A 12,118-nucleotide genomic window follows, 5' to 3' on the forward strand; every position below is an offset into this window, starting at 1 on the left:
TGGCTCGCACAAGGCTGTGGCTGTTGCTGGCTGTGCCTGAAACAACGCTGAGGAGCAGCGTCCCTCCCCGGTGAGCAGGCCGAGGTACGCTTCCTCTTGCAGGGCCGTAGTTTTGAATTTCACACTATGTTTTGCATAAACTGGCTGTATACTGAGAACCAGACTTGGATGATCACGTCATCTTGAAGTGAACGTGGCTTTGGTGTGACTTCTGAAGAGTTGCTCAACCTCTGTCTGACAGAATTGGTCCGTGGGAAGCGGCCATGTTGAGCCGGGTGCGGGGGGGATCTCCTCATGTGCCTCCTGCTAACACCTCCAGATTTATGGTTTGCTGTAGGAGAGTCAGAGTTAGTGAGCCTTCTATTTTGACTACATGAATGGGTGTAGTAGTTGCAGGATGTTTTGGAATATAAAGCTTTTATTTTTAATGTGTCATAGCTTGCAAGAGCATAAATGTGAATCCTTACTCAGCGTCTAATTTTCAGTGCCTATTCCTGGTCACATTGTGTGTGGACAGGCTGTGCAGCCCTTTGTACAGTTATTTGTTGTAGAGTAGTCCCAGCCATAGAAACTTTGTTCTGGATTTTGTATGAGCAAGGAGCGCTAATTTTGCGCTTGAAACTAGGATCCAGTTTAGCCTCATTCAGAGGTGCAGAAGCATCTGAGTGATACGTTTGAGTCCTTGCTGTGGGAGAGAATTGGGAATACATCTAGGGTTAAATGGATAAAATGGGTGAAGCTCCTCTGAGTGCAAAAGAGCAAGGCAAAAAATGCTTTTCTTGTGCCTTTTTTTTTTTTTAAATTGAATGTTATGGACATTCATGTGCACTGTAATTTTGGAGTTCAGAATGGCTCTATATTATAGGTTCCCTCATACCAGTTGTATTGGGCATGAAACTAGAGCTGTTCAGAAAACTCCTGTCTTTTTCTCGGTCAGTTTGTTGAAAACCAGACATTTTACTGGGGATAGTTTGATTATTTTGATGAACTTCTTTCAAAATTCGGATCGTGTTTCTGACAACTTAGCCAGTCCATAACTCAGACCTTCCCTATGGAGTCAGAAGTAAGCCAAGTCTGAAGAATGTCTGCAGTGCATTAGAAACAACTGAGATTTCATGTGGGAGAAGTAGAAAATCTTTCTCTGCCCCTACAAAATGTTGAAGCAAAAAAATTTACACATGTGATGGTGAATCAATTCTAGTATGACCAGAAGCGTTGGTTTCATATATTTGTACAAGTGTGGTGTGTATCCTGACATTTTCTAAGAATTCTTTTAAAACAAAACCCCCACACAAACAAAACCCAGCAACAACAAAATCCTCGAGTAGAACCCATTATGTTTCCAGACAGTGAAGTTTTAAGTTGTGCTTTAATAGGGGTGTTCAATGAGCAAGCATCAAATTGTATTTTGTAGAAGTTGCATCCGTTTTCAGGTATTTTAACTTTAAAAACATTGTGTGGTTAATGGTCTTTGGTTCTTAATTGTTTTCAGATAGAAGAACAGCAGTCTCTGCCCAGTGTTTTCTTTTGTGATGCTAGCATGACCACTCTTCATCACCTACTTCTGCAGAACACAATATTTCTGCTGAGATAGTGACAGCTGTTGCAGTGATGGCCATTTTCTTGTTAATGGGTTATCCATTGTTCAGATTTTGATAGAAATCTGCTTTTTGGCTTTCTGTCACTTAGTTTTCTCTTCATGGAGTGCCAGACCCTCTCTATTCCCGGAGCAGTGAAAATTACTGGTTGCCTTCCATTTTCTCTCGTTATGGTTCCTTTTCAGCATGTTCCTTTAAACACTTTTCTGGCTTCTTCAGCTTTGTGTTTTTTTCTTAAGGGAGATTTTACATCGGTTCCTGAAAGTCTTTTTCTCACAATTTCTAACACTTGTTTTTGTTTCTGTTCTATTAATAGCTGCAAAATACAATTTGGCAGTAAATTTGGGAATACCATTTGCTAGTTATCTTAATAAAATCCATATTTTTGTCCAGATTTTCATTCTATGTTCTTCAAACAACCATAACTAGTTATAAAGAGTAAGCCATACTTCGGAGTGATTACGCTAGATAAGCGAGAATCCCTTTAAGGAAAAGGGTTTGCGTGGGTGTAGTAGTTTGATGTTGCGTGTGCTGAGAAATAACACGTTGAAACAGGAAAGGGATATTTAGTTCACCAGACTTGCCTCTCTCTTTTTCAATAATCATTAAACCTCTTTTCCTGTTATTTTGCCAGTCAATATTCACCCATCTGTCAGGAGAGATCACCTTGTCAGCTATTGAATTTCCAGTGAACTTCCCGTAGAGCCTTTCTCGTACAACTCAGCATTCCTTGCCCGGGTCAGTGCTGAGATTGTCAGATTTGTGGAGGCAGGTTGTTCCTTTGTATATAAACCAGAACTCACCTGGTTTTAAATAAGCAAGATATTTTAAAAATCTTTTTCCTTTCTGACCTTTTGACTAATGTAAAATAATTTTAAGGTTTTTATTCACTTTATTTTTAATTTTGAAAACTTTTGTCTAGTTTGTATTGCAATATTTAGTTTTTTTAGGGGAATTAACCATGCCTGAACCTTTAATTATGTACATGGCAGATTTATTTGTATTCAATATTTTGTGCCTTTTCTATTAAACAAAACCAGGTTTTCCATAGTGTAAACTTTTACAATAGCTTAAATGAACCCCAAACATTTATTCGACTGGGGCAGTATAACCTATTTCACTTTTGAAATTGTTTTTTAACAAATGAAACTTGATTCACTTTGGAAGCATTTCTACTTCAATTTAGGCTCTGTAGTTTGCGATTCTTTTCTGTGGTTTTACTTTGTCATTTTCCTGTGTGAACATCTCATTGTCCTTCCTCTGAGAGATGTACTTTTAACTCTGTGAGCTTTATAATCAGTCTGGTCTTGTAATTAGAACTTCAAAAATAAACAATTTTAATTGTAAACTTTATTCACAATTTCCATGGAACAATCATTGCTATGCCTGAATTTTAATCCTACTGGTACAAACTTTCTCAGGAAATTTTACTTCAGTTTAAGAATTTTAAGTTGTAAAGACCCATCCTGAAACTCCTGGGAAGTTCAGGGAACCTTGTTGTTGCAAGTATGGAAATTGCTACTGGGTGTCATTTTGGCTTTTTTTTTTTTCTCTCGCGCAAATAAGATTGGCCAATCTGAAACTGCTCAAAAAAAGAGGAAATCATTTGTGACATAGAGGACGTGCTAGGTAGAGTACTAGTTGGTTCTTGTACTGCAGCTGACAACAAAATCTCTACTTGTACGTGACCAAATATTCTCTACCCACCCTAATGTTCTCCTTCTATTGTGTATAACCTTGGGTCCTTATGTGAAGTATTTTTTTAGAACGGGATCTCCTAGACTGATGCTATCACCTAAAATTAAAAAAAGCTTATGAGCTCAAATTCGTAGCTTGTTTTCCTATTTGTCTAATAAAGATTACCTTTACTTTGCAAGCAAGTTCTGAAAAAGGCGCTTTCATTTGTCATTTGGCTCCCTCTTCTGGTCAGCGTTTGGAAAAGTTCTAGTGAAAACTTTTCTGTAGATAAAAACCTTCAGAGCAGTCTGTAAGAAAATCTGGTTACAATTGCATCCAGGTCCAACTTAAAACTACCACATGACCTGGTTTTAAGTCTGCCTTAATTGTTTTTAACTTGTGCTGAAACTTGTAAATAAGAAATTTCCCTGTGCTTTCTTTGTGCTCCCATCACTTCCATCAATACACAAGAGCTGAAGACCACATCATAGGAAATTTGTGCAAGTCAGCACTCAGTATGTGGCATGGCCAGAATTCGTGTCTACCTGTATCATTTGCTGTGATCAAAATAGGATTTTTTTGATGCTTTCATTCTTAGAACTAATCACAGTTTTTCTTTTTTTTTTTTCAGGTGATAGAAACACTCTCAAAACTTTCCCGCACGCCTATTGCAATAGCAACAGGAATAAGGTATGTTATTGGCCTAGTGAATGGTGGGAATAATGCCTCTTGCATGGTGTTCCTTCGAATAGCCGTTGGAGGCCATATAGGTAGACTAAGCATTTTAACAAGAGTTTGGATGATCAGGCGAAAGAAGTAGAAATCTGTCTCCCAGTTCATCTGGAAGTGGATGATACATGAAAGCTCTGAAGGTTATCTTCTGTTTCTGGTACATTTACTGAAGTGCCTGAAGCCTTCTTGTGATGAAACATGGAGTAGACAAATAAGCAGTTAGTATTACAGAACTTGTCCAATAATTGTGATGTGGGTTGTAAGTTGGACTCATAATCAGGGTGAAGGAAGAATGGACTTTTTCCTGTTTCTGCCTTACAGAAATCAGTAAAGCTGTCCAATTGGTGCAATTGTTGTTTTCAAAACAAACAAACAAGAACAAACACAACCAAACAACATCAACAACAAAAAAAAACAACAGACAAATGCAACTAAACCTAACCTCATGAATATAAACACGGGCTGTGAGAGAAGGTGAAAGACTGCATGCTTTAACTTGGGAATTCTCCATCTTTTTTGAGTGCTGTGATTCAGCAATCTTATGTGTGAATGGATGGTGTTTCTAAAACAAAACAACTCCTCTTACTCCCAATCTCCAGCTAGTCCTGTAATCCACTTACTATGTTAAAAATTCAGAATTCACGGTAAAAACTGTCAATAATATGTGTTAGTGATGATATATAATCCCACTATGCAGTAGGGTTTTTATCAAGTATCAATACATACAGCCAAGACTAAATATATATGTTTACTGCTCATCAGAGAAAGGAAAGAATATATACCATGGTAACCTTAACAGTAATCTGTGTGAAAATATTAGAAACCAGACCAAAACCACTTTGCCACTAGACTAATGCTATCTATAACTTAGAATATTTTTCTTTCTATAGACCTTTCCCTACGGAAGAAAGTGTTGATGATGAAGATGTCTACAAAGGTCTTCCTGATTTAATAGAGTATGTCATAAATAATTTAGTTAAATGAAAGATGTTTTTTTTCAGTTGCACACTACTGTTTTAATGATGTTGTAGAACGGTTTTGATGAGAATGGGGAATTTATTTGTTTTAAAAACATTTGGTTAGTCGTTATGATGACCAGGAAGAATTAATGATGAAAGCTTATCTAAATGATTGTGATAAATTTGTATATATAAAGAAGCATGTTTTGTGAAGGGTTCTGGTAACAAACTGAATTGTGAATTCGTTTTTGAATAATTTGTCTGAACTATGAGAAAGCTTTCATGGAATTCTCAGTTGTAAGGAACCCAACGAGAAGGTCTTGATCTTGGGGAAAAAAAAAAAAAACAACTACAAATTATTTGTATAAGTGCATTTGACTTTCTGGGTAAGTGTTTGAAAGATTATTAATTGCCCATTTTTGTATTTGTTTTGAGGCACACGTGAGATAGACATGAACATTCTGTATACCATTAGCTAGCACCTTTCAAGATCTGTTAGGAATCATGATGGATAAGCATAGTCAGTGCATGCTGTCCCAAAACTCAAACTTCACCAGTACTCAAATCACGGGTCTCCATCTCTTTCCACACAGTATGTTGCTTGCTGTGATGTTGTGAAGTAGCTGCTGGTCATACCAGCAGCTACTTTCCTTTCTTTACTGGGAAAGGGAAAACCCCACCACACTTTGCATTAGTTGACCTACCACCTTCTCTACAAAACGTTCTCCTCTCTTGCAGCTGACTGGCTATCTCAGCTGCTTTTCACTTGGTGTAGCTAAAAATGTGGAAGGTAGATGCTACAGATTCCTCTGAGTCCCAGGTGGGTTAGCAGTGATGTCTTCAATTCTTAGATGTGGTGGTGTTAGTACTATCAGCAAATATTTTTAACAGTTCTTATATAGGTATACAAATTCACTACTGAGGTGGTCTTTCATTTAAAAAAAAAAAAAGGTCAACAGAATACCAAAGAACTTGAGATTGGTAGATGGTCTTTTGCAGCAATAACAAGTATTACTTGCTGAAGTTTGATACTTACAGGCTGTCACAATTGTGGAGGAGGCAATTTAAGAGGTACCCTCTTCATAAAAAGAAATAAGTGCCAGTGAACGATGCAAGTGGCCTGCATTTTTGAGTTTCTCTTAATTAGTGAAGTGTGTTGGACTGAAATAGTTGTCTCTGGGTCTAAATGGTGTCTAAGGAATTTAGAATGGATCTAAGGCCTTTTGTCAGAGCTGTAATGGTTAAATGTTTCTATCCCCTTTTGACCTTTTTACCAGCTTTTGTTCTCCAGAGCATATGTGGTAAAATGCAGTATGTCTGTGCTGCATCTAAAACAGCTGCTAATGCTTAATGTGAAATGCTAGTGCACCTTCATCACTGCTGTAAGCTGAAATGCCAGACTAACCTGGAGCACCTGAGTGTCAAGGGCATGGTGTCCCTTGGAAAAGGAAGGGGCGTGTGCGGTATCTCTAAATCTGTCTGTTGGATCCTATAAATATTTTCTTATCATTCTGTTTATTGGAGCTTCCAATGCTATTTCTTTATCCTCCAGATGTCCTTTATGGAAAAAAATATTCATGGTGTATTTGATGAGAAATAAGGAATTTGCTTAGTTTGTGTATGTTACCCTGACCACAGACATGACGATTTGGTCTAAAATTTCTAAGTTGTCTGAGTGGAAGCTGCGTTGGTAGCAATCCCGTTTTATGTTGCCTTGTTCGAAATCATGGGTCTCTGCCAGTAGAGCTTCGGATGTACTTGAGCACTGACAGTCCGCCAACAGAAATGGTCATCATTCCTAATTCTAGTCTTGCATCTGAGTGGTCCAATCCTGAGTCTTTTTTTCACTCTGAAGGATTTCAGCATTCTTTTCAAGCAACAAAAAATGCCCAGATTAGCAGCACATCTGATCAAGTTTCTGTATTACTATGACCAGACTACTTTCAATATCTTCTCAGGTTTTTTATAGACATACTGTAAGAAATATGGGGGCAAGACATCTTATGGATTAGGTACAGTCTTAGTGTGAAGTAGGCAAAACTCCTACAGGACTGACTGTAATGAAGCTGAATTAGCTGAGGGTAGAGCTGAGAATTGATTTTTATGCTGAGATATTTCTGTAGTCTGTGTAATAGAAGAACACTACTTTTGCTTATCCTATTTTGTTAAACTGATTTTTCAGTTTGAAAGATTGTTTTTAATTTTGGGTAGCTGAGGGCTGCTATGTGACGATAAAAGGCACTAAGTTATGGCACGGATGTGCAGACTCTCAGCTGCTTACTCCAAAGTGTTAAGTGCAATTTAGCCCAGGTAATTTTTTCTTTAGGCAGGAAGGATGCTGTGCCACTGTCCCGCGTTGCAGCAGGATGCCAGGCAGTCAAGAGAGGCAGCTCCATGCCTCTGATTGTGGTGGGAAAAGGGATGAAGTGAAGAGTGGTTGTATAGTACCTCCTGACAAAACTGTCCTGACAAGCTTCTTTTCATGCCTGGTTTAGTTTCTGTGTAGTTATAAATTGATTCAGCCTTCAGTGTTGTGTTGATTTCATACAATCATATTTTAAATGCATTGAGGAAAGACAATTAATGGACTTAATTTCTTGTAATGGATTCTTTTCATTAGGTAATTTTATTAATCTGTTTACTGTAGAAATTTTCCTATAAGAAATGTTCCCTTGCAGAGCTGACATGGTAATTAGCCTGTGCTGCACAGCTGCTTTTTCTTTTTCAAATTATTTTCCTTTTTCAGTGAAACTGGTGTTGATGAAGATGAGGAGCTGTACGACTGTGTCTATGGAGAAGATGAAGGCGGAGAGGTTTATGAAGACCTAATGAAAGATGAAGCAGCACAACAACCTGTATGTTTTCTAATTCCTAGTTATTTTGAACAACAGTATTTTTTTTTTTAAGTTTGATGTGTGAAATTACCTCTTCATAGCTAGTTTTACTGAAACTTTGCTCATGCTTAGTTGTATGTGGAGCTGTAATGTGCAGTGCGTTATCTCCTACATTGCAGTGTCTTTTTGCAAAGGCCTGAACATTAACTATGGCAATTTTTTGAAAGAAATGTAGCTTCTTACTGGAAGTAACTTACTGTAAGATTGCCAGTTATGAATAGTAAGATTTACCAGATAGTTTAATTAAGACCAGTTACATTAACTGCTTACTTCTAAGTGTCCCACTTAAAAAAAATTAAGATATGATGCTGTGAAACACTGTTGTTTCAGCCATAATTTGGACAACTAATCTTAAAAAATGACAACTGGTAATTGTTTCATACCAATGAAAATCATGTTTATTCAACCATGTGCTTTTGTTGATCATCAGGTTGGCCTTACTGGGAATGGTAGCTTGTTTGTCGTCCAGACTGTCATTAAAAAAAAAAAAAAATCTAAACTTGAGCAATAAAATGTACTCCCTAATTGAGGGAAGCTGTAATGCTCTTGTCTGCCCTTCCTCAGAGATGTGCTTTCTGATCTGGGAAATGTTAGTCTGTGTCCATGGCAATATGTGTTTTTTATAATACCTTAGATCTTTTTCTTTCTCCTTCATACTCTGTTTCATGTTTTCTTATGTTGGAAACTCACCTCTAGTTTTCCAAATTGCTTTTTATTAATACAGTTACATGAAGAAGTGAACAATTCTTAAGATCTTACTCTTTTTTTTTTTTTTTTTTCTCTTTGTGTATCCTTCCAGTACAAGTATAGAAGATTGCTAATGTGATTTGGATTTTCTGCTGTTACGGTTACTGCTATCTGTTTTAAAAACAAAACAAAAACAAGTCTGGGAAAAGCACTAGCTTGTGTTCATCTCTGCTGTAATAACAGGATAGTTTTGAGTATAAAATGTTTTCAAGCCTGTTTTTCTGCTAATACAGTATCCTGCGGCTACTGCACATAAATCGAGGATAAGAGAAACTTGTTAGTTTTTCACGTTTTGCTGAATTCTGTTTAATTGCAAAATACGAGGCTTTTCAATGAAAGCCAAATAAAAATTGAGCTGAAAAAACTGTCTTTTATCTAATGAAGTTGTATTCGCTTGCAAGTATGATGTGCTAGAGAATTGTTTGAATCGTAGGAAATGTTTTTAATGATGTTGTTTTTATTTTATACTGAAGCTCAATGGCAGTAAGGTCCACATTTCATGTAATGGGCATGGGTTTTTTCAACAGTTGGTCATGTCTGACAGTTGGCAGTTTGTACACTGATTCTTTCTTCCCTGTTACAAATATTACTCTTGCCTACCTGTGTTTCTAGCAAATGATTAATATAGAAATCAGAACTTTCATGCTCTAATTGGGTTGCATCTTAGCCTAGATACTTCAGATTGAACAGACTTGTATTTGTTTCTAATGGAAAGTAGATGAGAAATGAAAACAATACAGCTAAATATTTTTCCACAACATATGAGGAATGGAGACATTACAATTGCTTTGCTCTGGCAGCTTTCTTGAGTGTGGTAATTATTTCCAGTCTGTGATAACTTCATCTCAGGTTTATAAATTTACTGCATTTTAACGTGATTTAGAGCAGTTCTTTCATTTGAATCCTATGCAAGAATTTCTTGAATATGAAAAAGATTAGCACTGGCCAATCTTCAAGTATATCTTTAGAAGAACCTCAAACATTTGCAAGTCCCTAATAGCAGCCAAAATGCTTTGCATCTCCCTCATCTTTGATTTATTATTGTTATCTTGCAAAGCAAACTATTCCCTATATTTTCTTTAGCAGTAAATGACCTTCAAAGGCATTTTTTGCCTTTCACTTGTACTGTTGTTAGCACAATTTTTTCCGTTCACCTTTGAAAGGAAAAAATTCACCTACGTTCAAATTCCAGAAGTTTGTAGTATGAACAGAAAATTGGTGTATTAATTTCTGCCACAAGTGCCTATGGGAATGACCTGTTCAGGTTAGGTCTGAACCAAAGTCAGTCCTTTTGAGTGGAATCCTAGGATTTTGTTTGCATTTCTCATATGAGTTGTTGAACGACAAATAACCACATTTTGCAAGTGCATATATGCTCCTATTGGATACAAAAAAAATGTGTATTCATGCAAATAGTGCAAGAGTAAAGGTGAGAAATAACTAGAAACCTCAGTAATGTCAAGTTCCAAAACTTGATTGACATTGTTTAACTCTGACAAAAACCCCCTCGCCTTACCAAAGAATTTGGGAATAAATGATAGCTTTTGAGATGTGGTTGATCAGAGAATGTTCGCAAAGTATGTTTCTGGTAGTAATGATGGACTGCTTTTTTATTTTGTACAAAATGGTTATTTCTACATCCATCCAATAAGGACAGCACTTGTTTGATGTGGGAAAACTGATAACTGCAACAGTTAAGTTTTAAAGATTAATTTGAGAGAGAACACAGCACCTGGTAGATGAGAGCGAGGAGCATGTTCAAGTTGCAGGAGTTACTTGTAGAGTCATCGAGAGAAACTGAGAAGGTGAAAGGAGACAAATCAAAATAGCAAAGAATAGTAAGATTTACCAGATGAAACTTCATGTGCCTATGTGACTTGATAATTGGTATGGAGTTCACATATATTTCCTTCTCTTCATTGGTAGCCAAACAATATCAGGGGAGCTGTGTGGGGCTCATGGACAGTTTAATAGCGTTTAGCTATTTGCCATGATATGCTCAAATTGGCTGATAGTGCAGAAAGGGAGTGGAAGGATTATAGCTCTTGACCATATTAAGAGATAATTTTTAAAATTTCATAGTCTAGAAGTTTTGCCATTGCTGGAAGAGAAAGTCATTTGCTCAAATGTTGAAAGTCTTTTTTTGGAGTGGAAAGGACTGTAAAATTAAATTGTTAAATTCTTTCTGACTTCCTCTGTGCGTGAGTAATATCTGGTCGTCAGGTCTGTTCTATGTAGAGTGTGGATTGCCTCCTTACACAGGGTGAGAAAAGGTAAGAAAGACACCGAAGGATAGCTTGGAAGGGTGTTGCAACTGGTAGTTAGGCTTCAGGAAGGATGTGACATTGCTATTACTTGTTATGTCATTGCTTTTTTTTTTTTGAGAAAACATTTTGGTTCAATTACTACTTCTGAGACAGGTCAGGTCTGTACTGTGTCAGGTCTTGAGGCAGACGTGTTTGTCTCCAGGTATTTTTAAGGCTTGCGTGACATGAATGCTTCCATACCTGCTTCAAGGTATCTAATTTTTTTACTGGAAATGAGATTTACAAGTTATTGAAGCTGTATTCCTGTAAATGTGAACTTCAGTAAGAGTGCTTGTAAACTATTTTTATGGTATCCTGTGCTGGTAATTACTTGAATTTCCTATGAGTCTGATTTACACAGAAAAATCCCAGAGTCTCATTCAAGACAAGCACACAGACATGCAAGAGATGGACTTAGAGGTCACTCTATTTCCTGGTTCAAAGGCATGCTCACATTGTGTCTGAAGAGAAAGCTTCCCTTGAAAACTAAAAGGGAAAAACTGTAAATGAGTGCAGGGATTAGCCTGAACATTATATATTGTAAAGTTACTTACATGAGTTAGTCCCATTAAGTTTAATAGAACTACTAACTGCTCAGTATTTTAAATAAGATTTCTTAGTCTGGATGTAAGTTAAATGCGACCTTATATTTCAATTTCTGAAGTATATGCAGACAGCTGAGCTCTCTGTCTAAACATTAACTTTTCATAATATTCCTTTGATGTGGAATTTTAGTAAAACTCTTCAAGTCATCAGCTAATTGAACATTAAAATATTCTTGGTTATTACTATCATCTTTGGAGGCTGCAGTACTCAGAAAATTTCAGGAAGCAGTTATCCTAATTGCTTAATTTTAAACAAATAAATACATTTGTTATCCATTAGGTGCCTGTTAATGACATGTATTTGACTTCATTGTAATTGCAGAAATACACTGAAAATGATATAAGAAGCTGTTGTCTCGCTGAAATAAAACAAACTGAAGAGAAATACACGGAAACTCTGGAATCAATAGAGAAAGTAAGATACTACTAACTTACAGAATTGTTACATGTGTGTTTCTATAGCATTCTAGAATATGTAACAACATAGTCAATGTATGCATATATGTTTTTCCCCTGCAGTTTTTCATGGTGCCATTGAAAAGGTTTCTGTCAGCATCAGAGTTTGATACTGTTTTCATCAACATTCCTGTGAGTAATTAC

At 36.7% G+C, this 12,118-nt stretch overlaps 1 protein-coding gene across 3 annotated transcripts in view; it reads left to right on the forward strand.

Moving 5' to 3' along the window:
- VAV3 (vav guanine nucleotide exchange factor 3) overlaps positions 1-12,118 on the forward strand; it is a 175,078-nt gene that overhangs the window by 64,716 nt on the left and 98,244 nt on the right. For all 3 annotated transcript variants that reach the window (XM_080603587.1, XM_080603585.1, XM_080603586.1), the window contains exons 3-7: positions 3,907-3,965; positions 4,898-4,963; positions 7,713-7,821; positions 11,841-11,933; positions 12,038-12,106. In XM_080603587.1, the coding sequence (XP_080459713.1) occupies positions 3,907-3,965; positions 4,898-4,963; positions 7,713-7,821; positions 11,841-11,933; positions 12,038-12,106 (396 nt within the window). The remainder of the gene's footprint in view (positions 1-3,906; positions 3,966-4,897; positions 4,964-7,712; positions 7,822-11,840; positions 11,934-12,037; positions 12,107-12,118) is intronic.

This window comes from Anser brachyrhynchus, assembly GCF_964034855.1.
Source record: "Anser brachyrhynchus genome assembly, chromosome: 8".
Lineage (NCBI taxonomy): Eukaryota > Metazoa > Chordata > Aves > Anseriformes > Anatidae > Anser > Anser brachyrhynchus.